Below are 21,794 nucleotides of genomic sequence, written 5' to 3'. Positions count from 1 at the left end.
CTGCCATATAAATCAGCATTAAAACGGCATGTGATTTAAAACACGTTTACGTCTTTTTAATCAACTTCTGATTAAAGACATCAGGAGTACAAATCACATTAAAAAGAAATGCATACATTAAAGTAATAAAGAAATGAAAGAAAAAAGAAAGAAAGTTTATGGTTCACACCAGATTACCTGTCACCTATGAATGGGTAAAGATGACAAATGAAGTGTCTAAAATATTTATCTAGCATTGTTTGTACAAAAGAGATTTGATTGTCCGTCATAGACAGAAGTGACAAGTAAAAAAAGTTAACTTGACAATTTATGTGTCCAATAAGTAATGAAGTCAAACATTATAACAAAATAAATAAAGGAGCACACAGCAGAATTTTCAAAACAACTGGTTTGTATTTCTTTGGAAAACTTTTTTTTAATATACAATGTGGCTATTTAGATTGAAAAATAATTACTAATCAGATAAACATACAAAATTTCTGGTCTATAAATCTAACTCTTGGTTACTTTATGTTAAATTTAACACCTGAATAATTAATTGATTAATCAGATATTACCAAACAAACTCATATAGAAAAAGCTAGCATAAACGTTTTTCACAGTTTATTTATAAGTATAGCTACAGAGCATAAAATACAAAGAATAACATAATAATCCAAACATTGTAAAATAAATCCTTTCATGCATTTATATCTGAAACATTTGAAAATATAAAATTATACTATCTGCAAAATTATACTTGGTTGGATAACACTAACCTTTAAAAAAAAAAAAGTAAGAAAACCCCATTTCAGACAGCTTAATGCCCTAATGATCCAGATATATTTCCCCTAAGTCTATATGTTACATGTAGATAACCTGTAATCCATTCAAAGTGTTTACAAAAGCACTTGTATTCTGGCACTCACGTCAAATGATTATTGTCTAAAAGAGCTCAGGTTCAGAGATTAAAGGGACAGTTTACTCAAAAATGTTCTCCCCTTTAATGTGTTCCCAATGATCCACTTTACCTGCTGGAGTGTATTAAATTGTTTACAAGCATTTCCATTACCCTTATATTGGCATTTGAAATAGTTTATTTAGCCTGTGGTATACCCACCCATCCTGAAAGTTTTTGGCCCCAAGGCTAAGCTGCGTTAAGACAGCCAGTAGAAGAAACTACACTCCCAGTGGGTTATAGAAGAGATAAGGTAATAAAATGTTAATTTTCCATTGATCTATCCAAGTATTGGTGATTGGTTTATGGACAGATATAAGATAAACAAGCAGGTATATGTACACAATGTGATAATGTAATGAGATCTAATTATACCTACAAGCTCAACCCATTTTATTAGGTTGTGGCTTTAAAGCACAAAACCAGCTAATTCATATACACGAATAAGCTTTAGAAGCAAATCTCATACATTTTATACTCTGCAGCTGGTAAAAAAAAGTTATTGGTAACACATTAAGGGAAAAACAATTTTATAGTATACTGTCCCTTTAAAGTTATACTGTGATTAAAACATAATTGATTTATCACACTGTTTGGTTCGCCTGCTCTGAGGCTGCAGACATCAATCTGCCCGAACCTATATGATCGGGCTGATTGACAGCCCCCGCTAATCGGCCGCAAATCTGCAGGGGCAGCATTGCACAAGCAGTTCAAAAGAACTGCTTGTGCAATGATAAATGCCAACAGCGTATACTGTCAGCATTTTTCGATGTGCGGCAGACATGATACGCTACATCGTATCATGTCCGCTCGCATTTTCTTAAATCTGCCCCTTAGTGTCTTGTTGAAATGAATGGATTACGGTCCGAATTGTGACAACTATAACATTAGCACCTATAACAATGTATTGTGTTCACTAATGTATATTTTACTATGAATAATAATAAAAAATTAAAAAAAATACAAGATTCCGATCCTGTTTCACAGTTGCTGCCTAAACAGAACAAAAAAGAAAGTGCAATATTGTGGGATTTTAACCCAATAAGAATTGTATTACATTTAATAAATATTAATAGAAAATAATGATTTTCAATAATAAAATAAATACTTGCATTAAAAGAAAAAAAAAAAAGTTGGATGCATTCAAAATTTTACAAGACTGAACAATCGTATACATTTTTCAGCAACACTAAATATATATATAATTTTCTTCAATAATTAGGGAAGTCCACTAAACACAACTGTAGTTCAGCTAAAAGGTTTTTCTGCTAATACTGTGCTCATTTGCTATGTAATAAACATTCTGTATAGATCATGTAAAAATTCAAAACAAACAGCATAATTTTGGCAGCTAACTTCATATACAATGACCTACACGGGTCTACAAATCCCATTCTTGTTTACATAAAGTAGTGTAAATTTATTGTTGTTGTGGGTTTAAGCCTTGGTTCATCCTCTTCCATTCCTTTACAAGAAGTCCTGAATGTGATAGCCAGCTGGGAATTAACAGCATATGAATTTAGTCTGACTCAACCAGAAGTAATCAAATAGGAAGTAGTTCAGGTGGGTTTTCCCCATAGCAATACTTGGCAATGGGATTTCGGTAGGTGTTCTCATGTTGTACACTCTGCAAATTGAAAGAACAAATGCATCATTTGTGTTGACTCCTATTATACGTTATAAAAATGTGCAGAAAAACTATACATTATATTTCAGAACAACTATTTAATTGTGTTATAACTGCTATGACACCATATGATATATCTGTATCTTATGGATACAACAAAGTCAGGAAACCTTGCCTTTAATCATGCTACATTATTTTACATTTAACAGAGATTTGTTCCCACTAATTATAGACATTTGGCAAAACATGGACGAACAGAATAAATCATGTCAGGGAATGGCATGTTTTCATCATGATTACCATCTGGAAGACTGGAACGTACAAGGAACAATGGGTATAGGTCCCTGCTTACTAAACAGTGTTGGGAATAAGGAATGCAAAATTCACTCAGAAGCATTAAACAGTAAATGGATGTTTAGAAATAGCACTAATGAAGAATTTTAATTTACAAAGATGCAAGACTAAATTTATAACTGGCATTTATATTTACTCTATATGAATTAAATGATGTATCCTCTAAATGTCTCATACAGTGGTTATTGCACACAGCTAGGAGGTCAATTGCATGTTATTTTCCAAAAAGTGATCATTTTGTTTTTTTTACTCAGTTTACAAGGAAGTAAAACTAAATAAAATATGCTTATTTATATATTGCACAAAATACAAGTAAACCAACCAGCAACATTAAAATTATATACATGTGGTACAAATTATTTTTTTCATATGTTCCATACTCTGTTGAAGCAGAGGGAACCATCAATGTATGATAACCGAGGGCTAATTCATTTCTGCCTATCAAGGAAAAAATAAACAAGTTCTTCCCCAAAGGTGCGTGCATTGGTTGAGATATATAGCCCAGTCTATGCTTATGAAGATTCCCAATCATAAATTACAGAGACAAGAGCCACAAAGCATCAGCCAATAAAGTTAGTTTTATGATGATTTAAATTAGATTGATGTATAGCCTGAAGATGCCTATGGACATCATTACTTGAAGCCTTTTATTCATTCATTGACTTTTCTAATAATTTTTTATGTATTTCTAACAGAATTCACATCATTTAGGGGTGTAATGGAAACACTACCAGCATCAAAGGAGAATATTATTAATAGCAGTTTTTAAAAATGTTAAATAATTCAATACATTAACACTATATTATATTGGTATCAGCATTTTCATCTCTACTTTAGAGGGATCCCCATGTGAACACTTCTAACAGCATTGGTTTCTACCAATCGCACTTATAGCTTACCAAGATTTTTCAGCACCACATTAACCTTTACTGCAGACTTCCATGCCATATTCATTCCTACAGCCCTGTCATGCAAAGGCACAATTTTTTCAATTTGGTTCCCTACTAGCTTCTAAGGGGTTAATGCAGAAAAAAACTTTGAAGCAGCTAGATAACTAATATAACTAAATAAATTAATACTGATCTATGTGTCTCATTATTTGACAACTGTCCAATAGTTTACTGCCTAGAACCCAGAGACTTAGGGTGTGAGGAGCGACTCCAGCCTCTGAACAATCACAGCATAGCCAGCAATATTAAATATGGTTAGAACTCTTTGCAGATCACATTATAGCTATCCATAATCACATATTTTAGGTGCTGGGAAAATAATATATCAAATGAGCCCAAATATGCCTAGGTAGGGGCAAGGGACAAGGTGCTACATGGATTATTTCAGCCAGTTTAACTGGAGGATATGTTGTTTGGTGTCTATGGGTTTGTAATAAAAAGTCATGAAAAATGATATGCCATAATTTTTCATGTAATGCTACACTGAGATGTTGGTCTGTTTCCCTAGGACCAATATCTTAAATTCAACAGACTAAACCAGATTAGTGTGAGATACTGTAAAGTTGGGCAATATCCGACTACCTAGTGAGGTGGGTCATGTGACCTGGACTGGCTATAAAGTAGTGTTGATTATAACACAAGACAGAATTCCACTTTACAGCAAAAAGGAACACCAGAAGGATTTGGGAATTCCCACAGCAATCATTTTATTTTGTAAGTTTAGGGTTTAGGTGTTTAATGCTTTTATTTTTTATAATTGTTTGCACTTGTGTGTGTATATTGTTTAATTACTTTTTTATATTCCATCTAACTTCAAGTATTTATTTTGTATGCACTGTGAACCTTTTTCATATAAAAAAAATACATTAAACAAGATCTGTCTTTGTGCTCTATTAACTGAATTAGCAGCTTCCTTAAAGGGATAGTGTACCCAATAATTTTCTTTCGTGATTCAGATTGAGCATGACATTTTAAGCAACTTTCTAATTTACTCCTATTATCAAATTTTCTTCATTCTCTTGGTATCTTTATTTGAAATGCAAGAATGTAAGTTTAGATGTCGGCCCATTTTTGGTGAACAACCTTGGTTGTCCTTGCTGATTGGTGGATAAATTCATCCACCAATAAAAAAGTGCTGTCCAGAGTACTTTAACCAAAAAAAAGCTTAGATGCCTTCTTTTTCAAATAATGATAGCAAGAGAAGGAAGAAAAATTGATAATAGGAGTAAATTAGAAAGTTGCATGCTCTTTCTGAATTACAAAAGAAAAAAATTGGGTTCAGTGTCCCTTTAAAGTGTCAGTAAACCTAAAATATAATGTTATATAATTCTGCACATAGTGCAGAATTATATAACATTATATTAGTGCTATCGTTATAAAACTTAATATAACCTTTTAATTTTTATAAAATATGGCAGTTTTACAGACCCGCTCTCTGTGCTCTGCTGAGCGGGTCTGTTTTTATTACACAGCGCATCGGCTAGCTGTATAGTCACAGCCCGGGACGACCGCACCATAACACTAAGTGCAGCTCGCTCCTGCTCTGTCTGACAGCAGGAGCGAGCTGCACTTAGTGTTATGGCGCGGTCGGGCCGGGCTGTGACTATACAGCTGGCCCGATGCGCTGTGGAATAAAAACAGACCCGCTCAGCAGAGCACAGAGAGCGGGTCTGTAAAAATGCCATATTTAAAAAAAAAAAATTAAAAGGTTATATTAAGTTTTATAACGATAGCACTAATATAATGTTATATAATTCTGCACTATGTGCAGAATTATATAACATTATATTTTAGGTTTACTGTCCCTTTAAGCTTAGAAATAACATTACAAAAGTGTTTTTTTATGGAACTGTAATTTAGAGGTATCAGCGATTGTTCATGTTTGGGGAAGAAAAGGCAGGATTTGGGGGATAAATGTGGGTTGGCCCTTATACCCTGGTAAGGATTTGGGATAAGATGGCTGGAGACCCTGTGAGATTAACCCCTTCATGCCCACACTCTCCCTGTTGTCACAGCTTGGGAAGTAGCTCTGTCTGTGGCAAACTAATAGCAAAGGTGGATATTTGTGAATATTGATTTCTGGGGTGGTGTAAGTAGGATTTGGTGGTTAATGTGGTTGCCTCATATGCCCTGGTAAATTTTTGGATAACGCAGACCATGTGAGGATAACCCCTTTGTGCCCACATTTTCCCTGTTGTCACAGCTTAGCAAGTAACTCTGTGGCAAGCTGGTGTCAGGGTGAATATTTAGCCCTGCTTGTAGTAAATTGACTGCAAGTCAGGTTTATTAGTTTATTATTATTCTTTATTTATAAAGCACCAACAGATTACGCAGTGCTGTCCATGGGTACAAAGATACAAGTACAACTACAATATAAGAGAACATTTTACAGACAAATACAGGGGGAATTGAGGGCCCTATTCCCGTGGGAACTTACAATCTAGATGTGTAGGAGGATGGGAAAGAGGAGGTGGGGACTGCAAAGGTGAGAATGTTAATGAGGAGTTAGATTAGGGCAACTATTGGTTAAGTGAAGTTCATTTGTTAATGAGTTGGGTGATAAGCTTCCCTGTTCAAAAAAGTCTTTATGGAGCGTTTAAAGGAGGACAAGTTAGGGGAAAGTCTGACAGCTTGAGGAAGTGCGTTCTAGAGGGTTGGTGCCGCACAAGAGAAGTCCTGTAGTCTAGCATGGAAGGAGGTGATGGTAGAGGACGCAAGAAGCAGGTATTGTTGGATTTTAGGGGGCGGGCTGGAGTATATTTGTTGATGAGGGAGGACAGGTAGGGAGGGGCAGCATTGGTGAGGGCTTTGTAGGTCAGGATGAGAATTTTAAATGCAATTCTGCTGTGAATGGGAAGCCAGTGAAGGGACTCACAGAGAGGTGCAGCAGATACAAAGCGTCGGGAGAGGTGGATAAGCCTGGCAGAAGCATTTATGATGGATTGAAGGGGTGAGGGCCGGGAGTGAGGGAGGCCAGTTAGTAGGTTATTACAGTAGTCAAGTCAGGAAATTACCAGGGAGTGGATTAGCTGTTTAGTAGTTTCAGCGCTCAGAAATGGACGAATTTTGGAGATATTGCGTAGGTGGTTGCGGCAGGATGAAGAGAGCAATTGAATGTGGGGAATGAAGGACAGATTTGAGTCAAGTGTGACTCCAAGGCAGCGGACTTGGGGTCATGGGGAGATAGTGGTGCCGCCAACAGTGATAGAAAAATTAGAAACTGGAGTAGAATTAGAGGGGGTGATTAGAAGTAGTTCAGTCTTGGACATGTTTATTTTTAGGTGGTGAGAGGCCATCCAGGATGAAATGCCAGATAAGCAGTCGCTGATGTGAGAATTGACAGCAGGAGAGAGTGCAGGGGTGGATAGGTCGATCTGGGTATCATCAGCATAGAGGTGATAGTTAAAGCCATAGCTGTAGAGGACCCACAACAGAGCCTTGAGGTACTCCAACAGACAGAGGTAATAGAGAGGAGGAGTCACCAGCAAAAGAGACAGTTATGGTGGGAGGTTTTGGGATTAATTAACCCCCCGTTCCCCTGTCGGGCAGATATGGTATAGTGGCACACCCCTGTCCATGACAAGCCCCATATTTACAACATAAAAATACCCACTTGTGAAACCACTGCCAGCATTAGAGGGACATATGACCAATCTCCTCCACAACACAACCAGCCCCTTAAATCCATGGGATTACCACAACACTTAAGACCCCCCATTACCTAAGACACCACCCCTCTTGCAGCACTACACTTATTAATGGCACAGATACCTGTGCTTATACAGGCTGGTGATAATAAATAGCTGTAAAAAAACTGGTATTATTTAATGTCAGACAGCACTTATCACTACAAAATAGCAACTGTATTGTATGGCAGAAAAAGGCATCCAAAGATCCAAAACGGCAATGTACATCTGATGAACATTCCGCTAAGTCAGCCAGGGGCAGATATGCATAGCCAACAATTAAAGACATCGGAAAAAATAAAATATTTTAACACATTAAAAATTCTCTTACTGTTGCTTTATGTCCCTTAAAAACATAATTTATGCTTACCTGATAAATTTATTTCTCCTGTAGTGTATCCAGTCCACGGATCATCCATTACTTGTGGGATATTCTCCTTCCCAACAGGAAGTTGCAAGAGGATCACGCACAGCAGAGCTGCTATATAGCTCCTCCCCTGTCATATCCAGTCATTCGACCGAAAACAAACAGAGAAAGGAGAAACCATAGGGTGCAGTGGTGAATGTAGTTTAATTAAAATGTAGACCTGCCTTAAAAGGACAGGGCGGGCCATGGACTGGATACACTACAAGAGAAATAAATTTATCAGGTAAGCATAAATTATGCTTTCTCTTGTTAAGTGTATCCAGTCCATGGATCATCCATTACTTGTGGGATACCAATACCAAAGCTAAAGTACAAGGCAGGATTAAGCGGAAGGAACCACTGCCTGAAGAACCTTTCTCCCAAAAACAGCCTCCGAAGAAGCAAAAGTATCAAATTTGTAAAATTTGGAAAAGGTGTGAAGCGAAGACCAAGTCGCGGCCTTGCAAATCTGTTCAACAGAGGCCTCATTTTTAAAGGCCCAGGTGGAAGCCACAGCTCTAGTAGAATGAGCTGTAATCCTTTCAGGGGGCTGCTGTCCAGCAGTCTCATAGGCTAGGCGTATTACGCTCCGAAGCCAAAAGGAAAGAGAGGTTGCCGAAGCTTTTTGACCTCTCCTCTGTCCAGAGTAAACGACAAACAGGGAAGATGTTTGACGAAAATCATTAGTTGCTTTTAAGGAAAACTTCAAGGCACGGACTACGTCCAGATTATGTAAAAGACGTTCCTTCTTTGAAGAAGGATTAGGACACAATGATGGAACAACAATCTCTTGATTGATATTCTTGTTAGAAACCACCTTAGGTAAAAACCCAGGTTTGGTACGCAGAACTACCTTATCTGCATGAAAAATCAGATAAGGAGAATCACATTCTGTAAAAACAGAACTTTCCAAGATAAAAGTTTAATATCAATGGAATGAAGGGGTTCAAACGGAACTCCTTGAAGAACCTTAAGAACCAAGTTTATGCTCCACGGGGGAGCAACAGGTTTAAACACAGGCTTAATTCTAACCAAAGCCTGGCAAAATGCCTGGACGTCTGGAACCTCTGCCAGACGCTTGTGCAAAGGAATAGACAGAGCAGAAATCTGTCCCTTTAAGGAACTAGCTGATAATCCTTTGTCCAAGCCCTCTTGGAGAAAGGACAATATTCTAGGAATCCTAACCTTACTCCATGAGTAATTCTTGGATTCAAACCAATAAAGATATTTACTCCATATCTTGTGGTAGAATTTCCTGGTAACAGGCTTTCGTGTCTGTATTAAAGTATCAATGACTGACTCGGAGAAGCCACGCTTTGATAGAATCAAGCATTCAATCTCCATGCAGTCAGTCTCAGAGAAATTAGATTTGGATGATTGAAAGGACCTTGTATCAGAAGGTCCTGTCTTAGATGCAGAGTCCATGGTGGAAAGGATGACATGTCCACTAGGTCTGCATACCAAGTCCTGCGTGGCCACGCAAGCGCTATCAGAATCACCGATGCTCTCTCCTGTTTGATTTTGGCAATCAGTCGAGGGAGCAGAGGAAACGGCGGAAACACATAAGCCAGGTTGAAGAACCAAGTCGCTGCTAGAGCATCTATCAGCGTCACTTCTGGGTCCCTGGACCTGGATCCGTAACAAGGAAGCTTGGCGTTCTGGCGAGACGCCATGAGATCCAACTCTGGTTTGCCCCAACGATGAATCAATTGAGCAAACACCTCCGGATGGAGTTCCCACTCCCCCGGATGGAAAGTCTGACGACTTAGAAAATCTGCCTCCCAGTTCTCCACGCCTGGGATATGGATTGCTGACAGGTGACAAGAGTGGTACTCTGCCCAGCAAATTATTTTTGAGACTTCTAACATCACTAGGGAACTCCTGGTTCCCCCTTGATGGTTGATGTAAGCCACAGTCGTGATGTTGTCCGACTGAAATCTGATGAACCTCAGTGTTGCTAACTGAGGCCAAGCCAGAAGAGCATTGAATATCGCTCTTAACTCCAGAATATTTATTGGAAGGAGTTTCTCCTCCTGAGTCCACAATCCCTGTGCCTTCAGGGAGTTCCAGACTGCACCCCAACCTAGAAGGCTGGCATCTGTTGTTACAATTGTCCAATCTGGCCTGCGAAAGGTCATACCCTTGGACAGGTGTACCCGAGACAACCACCAGAGAAGAGAATCTCTGGTCTCTTGATCCAGATTTAGCAGAGGGGACAAATCTGTGTAATCCCCATTCCACTGACTCAGCATGCATAATTGCAGCGGTCTGAGATGCAGGCGCGCAAATGGCACTATGTCCATTGCCGCTACCATTAAGCCGCTTACCTCCATACACTGAGCTACCGAAGGGCGCGGAATGGAGTGAAGAACACGGCAAGCATTTAGAAGTTTTGATAACCTGGACTCCGTCAAGTAAATTTTCATTTCTACAGAATCTATAAGAGTCCCTAAGAAGGAGACTCTTGTGAGTGGGGATAGAGAACTCTTTTCCTCGTTCACTTTCCACCCGTGCGACCTCAGGAATGCCAGAACTATCTCTGTATGAGACTTGGCAACTTGAAAGCTTGACGCTTGTATCAGGATGTCATCTAGATACGGAGCCACCGCTATGCCTCGCGGTCTTAGAACCGCCAGAAGTGAGCCCAGAACCTTTGTAAAGATTCTCGGGGCTGTAGCCAACCCGAAGGGAAGAGCTACAAATTGGTAATGCCTGTCTAGAAAGGCAAACCTTAGAAACCAATGATGATCTTTGTGAATCGGTATGTGAAGGTAGGCATCCTTTAAGTCCACTGTGGTCATGTACTGACCTTCTTGGATCATGGGTAGGATGGTCCGAATAGTTTCCATTTTGAAAGATGGAACTCTGAGGAATTTGTTTAAGATCTTTAGATCCAAAATTGGTCTGAAGGTTCCCTCTTTTTTGGGAACCACAAACAGATTTGAATAAAAACCCTGTCCTTGTTCCGTCCCCGGAACTGGATGGATCACTCCCATAACTAGGAGGTCTTGCACACAGCGTAGGAATGCCTCTTTCTTTATCTGATTTGCAGATAGCCTTGAAAGATGAAATCACCCTTGTGGGGGGGGAAGCTTTGAAGTCCAGAAGATATCCCTGAGATATGATCTCCAATGCCCAGGGATCCTGAACATCTCTTGCCCACGCCTGGGCGAAGAGAGAAAGTCTGCCCCCTACTAGATCCGTTGCCGGATAGGGGGCCGTTCCTTCATGCTGTCTTAGAGGCAGCAGCAGGCTTTCTGGCCTGCTTGCCTTTGTTCCAGGACTGGTTAGGTTTCCAGGCCTGCTTAGATTGAGCAAAAGTTCCCTCTTGTTTTGAAGCGGAGGAAGTTGATGCTGCACCTGCCTTGAAATTTCAAAAGGCACGAAAATTAGACTGTTTGACCTTTGCTTTGGCCCTGTCCTGAGGAAGGGTGTGACCCTTACCTCCAATAATGTCAGAAATAATTTCCTTCAAACCAGGCCCGAATAAGGTCTGCCCCTTGAAAGGAATGTTGAGTAATTTAGACTTCGAAGTCACGTCAGCTGACCAGGATTTAAGCCATAGCGCCCTACGCGCTTGGATGGCGAATCCGGAATTCTTAGCCGTTAGTTTAGTCAAATGAACAATGGCATCAGAAACAAATGAGTTAGCTAGCTTAAGTGTTCTAAGCTTGTCAATAATTTCAGTCAATGGAGCTGTATGGATGGCCTCTTCCAGGGCCTCAAACCAGAATGCCGCTGCGGCCGTGACAGGCGCAATGCATGCAAGGGGCTGTAAAATAAAACCTTGTTGAATAAACATTTTCTTAAGGTAACCCTCCAATTTTTTATCCATTGGATCTGAAAAAGCATAACTGTCCTCAACCGGGATAGTAGTACGCTTTGCTAAAGTAGAAACTGCTCCCTCCACCTTAGGGACCGTCTGCCATAAGTCCCGTGTAGTGGCGTCTATTGGAAACATTTTTCTAATATAGGAGGTGGGGAAAAAGGCACACCCGGTCTATCCCACTCCTTGCTAATAATTTCTGTAAGCCTTTTAGGTATAGGAAAAACATCAGTACACACCGGCACCGCATAGTATTTATCCAGCCTACACAATTTCTCTGGTACTGCAACTGTGTTACAGTCATTCAGAGCAGCTAATACCTCCCCAAGCAACACACGGAGGTTCTCAAGCTTAAATTTAAAATTAGAAATCTCTGAATCAGGTTTCCCCGAATCAGAGATGTCACCCACAGACTGAAGCTCTCCGTCCTCATGATCTGCATATTGTGACGCAGTATCAGACATGGCCCTTACAGCATCTGCGCGCTCTGTATTTCTCCTAACCCCAGAGCAATCGGGCTTGCCTCTTAATTCAGGCAACCTGGATAATACCTCTGACAGGGTATTATTCATGATTGCAGCCATGTCCTGCTGTTTAAACAGACTAGCAATGAGACAAGCAAGCTTGGAAAACACTTTAAACAAGTTTACAAGCAATATAAAAAACGTTACTGCACCTTTAAGAAACACAAATTTTGTCAAAATTTGAAATAACAGTGAAAAAAGGCAGTTACACTAACGAAATTTTTACAGTGTATGTAACAAGTTAGCAGAGCATTGCACCCACTTGCAAATGGATGATTAACCCCTTAATACCTAAAACGGAATAATAAATGACATAAACGTTTTTTCAAACAGTCACAACAACTGCCACAGCCCTTCTGTGGCTTTTTACCTCCCTCAAAAACGACTTTGAAGCCTTTTGAGCCCTCCAGAGATGTCCTGGATCATGCAGGAAGAAGCTGGATGTCTGTGTCTGTAATTTTTGCTGTGCAAAAAACTGGCAAAATAGGCCCCTCCCACTCATATTACAACAGTGGAAAGCCTAAGGAAACTGTTTCTAGGCAAAATTCAAGCCAGCCATGTGGAAAAAAACTAGGCCCCAATAAGTTTTATCACCATATACATATAAAAACGATTAAACATGCCAGCAAACGTTTTATATTACATTTTTATAAGAGTATGTATCTCTATTAATAAGCCTGATACCAGTAGCTCTCACTGCATTTAAGGCTTTACTTACATTAGTTCGGTATCAGCAGCATTTTCTAGCAAATTCCATCCCTAGAAAAATATTTTAACTGCACATACCTTATTGCAGGAAAACCTGCATGCCATTCCCTCTCTGAAGTTACCTCACTCCTCAGAATATTTGAGAACAGCCATGGATCTTAGTTACTTCTGCTAAGATCATAGAAAACGCAGGCAGATTCTTCTTCTAAATACTGCCTGAGATAAACAGTACACTCCGGCACCATTTAAAAATAACAAACTTTTGATTGAAGAATAAACTAAGTATAAAACACCACACTCCTCTTACGACCTCCATCTTGGTTGAGGCTTGCAAGAGAATGACTGGATATGACAGCTGGGGGAGGAGCTATATAGCAGCTCTGCTGTGGGTGATCCTCTTGCAACTTCCTGTTGGGAAGGAGAATATCCCACAAGTAATGGATGATCCGTGGACTGGATACACTTAACAAGAGAAACTTTGTTTTCTTTACACATCTATACATAAAATAATTAAATAAAAATATTATGGCTGGCTCCTAAGTATATAGAGTGCCTTCTAAATTTTCAACAAATATGAAAACCCATGCAGAAGAAGCATTTTTAAACAGTGTATGTATGTATGTATGTATGTATGTATGTATGTATGTATGAGCGCTACCAAATTTTGAGCCGCTATGCAAATATATATAATATGTACACAAACACACACAAAGTGGCCAAGTTAATAGGTGCACATTTCTATTACTGGGTAAGAAGCAGAACAGCCTGGATTCTTCATGGCACATATTCAAAAAGCTACTGGAAACATTCCTTAGAGATACTGGTACAAATTAATATTATAGTATTGTAGATTTGTTGGCTGCAAATCTCATGTTTCACTACATCCCAAAGGTGCTCTATTGTGTGCTTTGTGACATGGAATGTTATTTTGTTGAAAGTAGCCATTAGAAGATAAGAGGACTGTTCCCATAAAGAGATGCACATGGTCAGCAATAATAAACTAGCAGGATGTAGCATTTAAACAATGCTCAATTTGTATTAAAAGGCCTAATGGGAGCCAAGAAAATATTCCCATACCACTACACTATACACAACTAGCCTAAATTGTTGACACAAGCTACAATTAGTGGTTGCATTCATCATGCTTACACCAAATTCTAACCCTACCATCGCAGCAGAAATTGAAATTCATACATTTTCCCAGTCTTCTACTGCCCAGTTTTGGCAAGCCTGACTCACTGTAGCCTTAGTTTCTTGTTCTTATGTGCTTAGCTGACAGGAGTGGAATCCAGTGTGGTCTACTTCTGCTGTTGCCCATGTACTTCAAATGTTAATGTGTTGTGAGTTCTGTACAGCAATGTTGTAAACTGTGGTTAATTTAGCTACTGCTGTCTGCCTGTCAGCTTGAAAAAGTCTGGCCATTCTGCTAGGACATCTCTCATTAACAAGTTGTTGTTTTTTTCACCCACAGAACTGCTGGTCACTGGATGTTATTTTGGTTTTCATACAATTCTGTAAATTCTAGAGATTATTGGGTGTGAATCAAAGGGGACCAGCAGTTTCTAGGTTACTCACCCCCCCCCCATATGGTATCAACAACCATTTCACAGTCAGCATCACTTAGATCACTTTGCTCCCCATTCTCATATTGCCCCTATGAATGTGAGTGTTTGTGACGTCATGTCACTAGCAGCACTGGAAGGATGCAAAGGGAGAAAACAAACAAGCAAGTGACCTACCACTGGAATTGAACTGTGTTCTATGCACTGTGTCACTTTAACTGTAAACTTATTGGTGGGCACCCTGGTGGCTGCCCATTTTGACAACCCCTATAAATGGCTGTATTGTTTTCAAAAGATGACTCACCAAATTTAGTTAATAATTTATCTTTCAATTTCAAACTTTATTGTATTGCTTATTTGGTCATAACGTAATATTTTCATAAAAGCTACATTTACTAGACAGGATAAGGCAAAGGAAAGAAAATCTAAAGGAGACACAAACTAGAACTAAAGCATAGGTAAGAATACACAGTCACTTAGTAGGTAGCTAAAGGCTAATATTTTACACACTAGCAGAACACATCACTACAAACAGACCTTATTCTGATAGCAAAAAAACATAACTTTTCTAATACCCAGAAATAACAGGAAATCATACAAAAGGAGAATAGAGTACAGATATTTGGAAGAAAAAATGAGTAATGAAAGTTGAGATACACCATGAAGACCCAGATAATTCAGAGTGGACGCAAATGGAAGACAGAACAAGTGGATGAAAAGAAACAAAAAAAAAGATGAAGTGACTAAATAGAGACTAGGAGGTTAAAGCAAAGGAGGCAATTACAGGAGTATATGCTAAGGCACCCAATGCTAAACATAAATACTTTCTGTAAATCCAGTCATCTCTTACCTGAGAGGATGTCCTGCATTTGGCTAAACATAATTCAAAATGGTCTTCTACTGCCTGGAATAAGTTTTCAAAAGCTCTGGCTGCTCGATTTAGAAAACGCTCCAATAAAAGTTTCTGGGTTTGCGAAAACAATGCAAATTCTAGTTAAAAATATCAGTGTTTTATAGGGACATTACCATTATTACAACTGCATTATTGAATAATGGCAAGATGGGTAACTACACTAACTAAAAGTCATGTCTTTGAAACAATCATTTAATGTTACTTAAATCAAGAAACGTTACAAAAAAGAGATAAGAAATGTGCCATCAGAATGTGTCATGGTGTATAATCTTTTTTATATATATATTTATGTATTAAAAACTCAAAAAGATGCCTTCTACAAATAGGGATACAATACAACGTTTGCTTTTAAAAAGTAAAACGAAATGCTCTAAAATGGTGCTGGGCAAAATAATAGTTATATTAACGTGTTGTTAGCTAGGCAGTCATGCCACTGTATTAAACAAATGATAAAGGAAGTTATCACTGACCACTTGCTTTAAACACGTGTACTATATATTATATCTAGACATGTACAAACTGTCACATAGCTACAAATGTGTGAAAATGTGAATGAAGCTTATTAACCTTATTAGGCTGGAGGCAGCATGAAACACAATACTCGTATACACTACAGCAACCATAGGGAAGGCAGCTATCACAGCTGTGTAGCCTTGTGCTGGCAACATTGATATTGCAACAACCATTTGCTAGAAGCTCTTTCCTTTCACAGACATAACCTGAAAAAGATGCAAAAATATGTAGTAATAATGTGAGAGACATGGAATGCTCAGATAGTAATAACGTGAGAGACATGGAATGCTCAGATAGTAATAACGTGAGAGACATGGAATGCTCAGATAGTAATAACGTGAGAGACATGGAATGCTCAGATAGTAATAACGTGAGAGACATGGAATGCTCAGATAGTAATAACGTGAGAGACATGGAATGCTCAGATAGTAATAACGTGAGAGACATGGAATGCTCAGATAGTAATAACGTGAGAGACATGGAATGCTCAGATAGTAATAACGTGAGAGACATGGAATGCTCAGATAGTAATAACGTGAGAGACATGGAATGCTCAGATAGTAATAACGTGAGAGACATGGAATGCTCAGATAGTAATAACGTGAGAGACATGGAATGCTCAGATAGTAATAACGTGAGAGACATGGAATGCTCAGATAGTAATAACGTGAGAGACATGGAATGCTCAGATAGTAATAACGAAAGAGACATGGAATGCTCAGATAGTAATAACGTGAGAGACATGGAAAGCTCAGATAGTAATAACGTGAGAGACATGGAAAGCTCAGATAGTAATAACGAAAGAGACATGGAATGCTCAGATAGTAATAACGTGAGAGACATGGAATGCTCAGATAGTAATAACGTGAGAGACATGGAATGCTCAGATAATAATAACGTGAGAGACATGGAATGCTCAGATAGTAATAACGTGAGAGACATGGAATGCTCAGATAGTAATAACGTGAGAGACATGGAAAGCTCAGATAGTAATAACGAAAGAGACATGGAATGCTCAGATAGTAATAACGTGAGAGACATGGAATGCTCAGATAGTAATAACGTGAGAGACATGGAAAGCTCAGATAGTAATAACGAAAGAGACATGGAATGCTCAGATAGTAATAATGTGAGAGACATGGAATGCTCAGATAGTAATAACGTGAGAGACATGGAATGCTCAGATAGTAATAACGTGAGAGACATGGAATGCTCAGATAGTAATAACGAAAGAGACATGGAATGCTCAGATAGTAATAACGTGAGAGACATGGAATGCTCAGATAGTAATAACGTGAGAGACATGGAATGCTCAGATAGTAATAACGTGAGAGACATGGAATGCTCAGATAGTAATAACATGAGAGACATGGAATGCTCAGATAGTAATAACGTGAGAGACATGGAATGCTCAGATAGTAATAACGTGAGAGACATGGAATGCTCAGATAGTAATAACGTGAGAGACATGGAATGCTCAGATAGTAATAACGTGAGAGACATGGAATGCTCAGATTTGTGATCACGAATTCAAAGAGACATAAAAGCTAATTTTTTTCTTTTAGGATTCATATAAAGAACACCATTTTAAAAAAAACTTTCCAGATTACTTCTATTATCAAATGTGCTTTATTCTCTTCTTATTATTTGCACTACTGGGAGATAACCAAACATGTTTGGTGAGCCAATGACAAGAAGCGTGAAAGTGCAGACACCAATTAGCAGCTAGCTGCCGTTAGTGCACTGCTGCTCCTTAACTTACCTAGGATTGCTTTTCAAAAGAATTAAGCAATTTAGATAACAGAAGCAAATTGGAAAGTTGTTTAAACTTGCATGCTCTATCTGAACCATGAAATGTCCCTTTAAGCTAGCACATTTCTAAGATTACATAAGTGGTGTATGCAGAAAAAGGGCAGTACCGTGTCAGCCAGTGTATTCAAAGAATGTAAAAATCCTTCTATAAGAAAATAACAAACACAATGTACAGGTGATACCTCTGATAGTGAACTAATAGCGGATATAATTGCGAGCTTTCTGTCTGTCTCCACTGGGTATGGGGGTATTATACCAGTAATCTGTATGATGAAATTGTTCTAAATGAATGTTTTAATATCAAGAAATTAGTAGATTTACCATGTTCTTAGTAAATAAAGCTATAGGTCAGGTTCCACCCTGCATTAAGTGGTTTGTAATACTTAACAAAAACAAACAAATGCATTATGGAATTGTGGAATACCCACAATTCCTTACTGTAGGGAATTCATCACCTAGCCATCATTAGGCAAAGACACCCTACAGCAAGAGCTTTAATATCCCTCCTAATTCCTGTTCCCTCACAGTATTTTCTTTGCCTAGTAAAGAAGGCAGGCGAAGATAGAGATGCTCAAGATCAAGGCGGTGGCCTACATTAATCATTAAGATGGTACCCACAGTCCTCTAGTGGTGAAAGCGGTACATCAGATTTTAAGTTTGGCAGAGACTTATCACTGCACTATTTCAGCTTTTCTTATTTCTGGAGTCAACCACTGGCAAGCAGCCTATTTGAGTTCTCACACCTTACATTCAGGGGAAAATCAAAAGATTTTCAACCATCTTGTCTGTACCACAAGCTTCACAGATATGGATTGAGTTTGAGAGATCCTCAAGAGTTGCAATAGCAGTGCCTTGGTCTAATCAGTTGGTGTCAGGTTAGGAAATATCCAGAAGTAGACCCAAATGCAAGGGCGAACTTAAACACCCTTGCACTCTGAGTTTAATCCAGGACGTGACCCCACGACAACCTCCAAAAAACAAAGTACTCACGATATGGAGCAGGGTTAGCCTGTGCCAAAGTAATTCATGATATCAGCCAGATAGACTTCTGAATAAGGAACTGGTTTCAGGAAATGCCTTCCACAGAATCAGGAGAGCAGGGATAGTCACTTATACTCAGACAGAAGAAGGGTAAAACAGGAAACAGTTAATAATGCAGGAGTAGGTCATTTGTTATCAGGCAGTCTGAAGGTTAACACTGTGTAGACAGACTTTGCAGAATATGCAACAGGTAATCAGGCAGTTTGAGGGTTAACACTGAGTAGACAGTCTTTGCAGAGTATGCAACAGGTAATCAGGCAGTTTGAGAGTCAACACTGTGTAGACAGTCTTTGCAGAGTATGCAACAGGTAATCAGGCAGTTTTGAGAGTTAACACTGTGTAGACAGTCTTTGCAGAGTATGCAACAAGTAATCAGGCAGTTTGAGGGTTAACACTGAGTAGACAGTCTTTGCAGAGTATGCAACAGGTAATCAGGCAGTTTGAGAGTCAACACTGTGTAGACAGTCTTTGCAGAGTATGCAACAGGTAATCAGGCAGTTTGAGGGTAAACACTGTGTAGTCAGAACTTGCAGAATTAATAACATGTAATCAGGTAGTTTGAAGGTTAACACTGTGTTGTCAGAACTTGCAGTGATAGCAACAGGTAAGCTGGTAGTTTGAAGGTTAACACAGATAATCAGTACTTGTGGAGATTGGCAACAGGATATCCAGCAGTTTGAAGGTTTACACTGAATAATAGTATTTGCAGAGTTTGGAAACAGGTAAATATGCAGATTGAAGGATTCACAGAAATAACAGTATTTGAATAGTTTGCACTACACAGAGTAGTCTCAATATGCAGGGTTTGCAGCAGGTAAACAGGAAGTTTGAAAGTTTCACAAAACAAACAGTACTTGCATTGTTTGGAGACAGGTATTCAGGAGGTTGAAGGTTAATCCAGCATAGTAAGTCCTTGAAGAGTTTGGCAACAGAAAAGCAGCAGTTAGAGAGATTCCTCAGCGAAATCCTAACAGAAGCCTCAAAGTTAACAAACAAACGGACACTGGAGAAACAGGAAGCCAGAACAAAAAGCCTGGTTGTGACATCATCAGGAAGGGGTGGCTCAGACACCTGTCAATCAAGCACACAGAGAGGACTGCAGAGCTTCCAAGCAGCTGAGCGTGACAGTTGGTTTATCTTTTTCTTCCAATTGTGCTTTTACCGAGGGTAAAGCAGGAGCAAATCTCGGCTTATGTTCAGAGGATGTGGTATGCAGATCTTGTCCAGATGTCCAGGGCCTCTTCATGGCATTGTCCTCCTCTGCGAGTCCTTTTCTTTATCGAATATTCAATCCCTAAGGTTAACTGCTTGGAGATAGAATGTTTAGTTCTTTCTCAAAAAGTTTTTCCAACTCTGTTATAGCGATTCTGTTTTAGGCTCTCAAGTTTGTCACCAGGAAGTTCTTTCACGTGATATGGAAGATGTATTTATCTTGGTATTTTGATAGGGAATTTTAATGTCACTCTGTTTAAATTCCTCCAGGATGCCTTAGATAAGGATTTATCAGCCAGAACTTTTAAGGGTCCATATCTCAGGTCTTACTGTGTTATTACACTGGAAACTTGCTTGTCTTCCTGATATTCAGGCATTTATTCAGGCTTTAATTCATATTGGACTTGTCATCAACTCTATTTCTCCTCAATGGAACTCAAATATGGTTCTCAGTGTTTTGCAGTATTCGCCTTTTGAACCAATGCACAATCAGGATATTGAACGGTTATCTTGAAATGTCTTGTTTTATTTGGAGTTAGGAGGGAATCAGAATATTCAGATCAGTCTTGTGTCCCAACTTATTTGGTATTTCACCAGGACAAGGCTGTTTATTTTGTTTTCAAAAAAACGAGGCTTCAGGTAGAACGAATTTCAAGACTGCAACACTTGCACACTTTCAAAAGATTTATCAGTTTGATGTGTTTGTTTCAGGAGGAAGCAGCTTTTGGTAGGTAGGACCCTTTAGGTGATAGTTCCTGGTAACTAGGTGCCTGCCTTTCTGTATTTTTCCCACCCAGTTTCCTTGTGGACTACACAGCTTGGGTATTGGTTCCCAACAATAAAGGATGGTGGACTCTCACCAAATTAAGAAAGAAAACATAATTTATGCTTGCTTGATAAAATCCTTTTTTTTCTAGTCTGGGAGAGTCCACAAACACACGCAAATTTTCTTAATGGTGGCAGTTCTAGTTTGCATCTTTTTACCCTACTATACTTCTTCCTCCTATGCTTGGCTATATGAAATACTGGGAGGGAACAGGAAGTAGGAGGGATATTAAAGCTCTTACTGTAGTGTGTCTTTGCCTCCTCCTGGTGGCCCGGTGATAATTTCCCAACAGTAAAGAATCGTAAAATTTTTCAGGTAAGCATAAATTATGTTTTTAAGCTGGCTATGAAATACATGTTTAACCAGGGTGATGTGCCTTTTCGGTTTCTTACCTAGATCATCTGTGATAAGCAGTTTCCCCTGCACTGAATTCCTACACTGGTTACGGACTCTACTGCTGTTCCCCAGGTTAAACTGAATCTTCCATTGAATATTTTGCTCTTGATCCCGAGTCTGAAGAAGAGTTCTGTCTCTCACAGTCCTTTCTTCCTAAGAGAGGAATATAAGTATATATAGGTGAAAAAAATTATAGCAAATATACTTTGTACTTATTTCCTAATTTGGCCATATAAGAATTATATTTACATTACAAACAGACGCTCACATCCACCAACCTTCATTTAGATTAACAGGTACATTCAAGACCCATACACAATTATTAAAAGCAACATTGACCACAGCACTGAACAAACAAACTAAATACCATTCGGCTATATTACAAGTTTTCCGGTATGAGTGAAAAGCAGCGTTTAAGGCTCTTTTTCACTACCGCTGGTATTACGAGTCTTGCAGGTTTAGGTGTACCGCACACTTTTTTGGCCGTAACGCAACGTAACT

At 39.0% G+C, this 21,794-nt stretch overlaps 1 protein-coding gene across 1 annotated transcript; it reads right to left on the bottom strand.

Moving 5' to 3' along the window:
- Window positions 1-371: 371 nt before the first annotated feature.
- Window positions 372-21,446, bottom strand: LOC128644118 (SREBP regulating gene protein-like; the record flags this gene model as incomplete). Its single annotated transcript, XM_053696831.1, has 4 exons — window positions 372-2,564; window positions 15,431-15,544; window positions 16,061-16,212; window positions 21,290-21,446. Coding segments are annotated over 4 exons (507 nt in total), but the record flags the coding sequence as incomplete, so codon positions are not given.
- Window positions 21,447-21,794: the final 348 nt, after the last annotated feature.

Source organism: Bombina bombina, unplaced genomic scaffold, assembly GCF_027579735.1.
Source record: "Bombina bombina isolate aBomBom1 unplaced genomic scaffold, aBomBom1.pri scaffold_1017, whole genome shotgun sequence".
Taxonomy (NCBI): Eukaryota; Metazoa; Chordata; class Amphibia; order Anura; family Bombinatoridae; genus Bombina; species Bombina bombina.
Note: the sequence above shows the minus strand (reverse complement) of the source record. Positions and strands in the feature narration are given on the sequence as shown.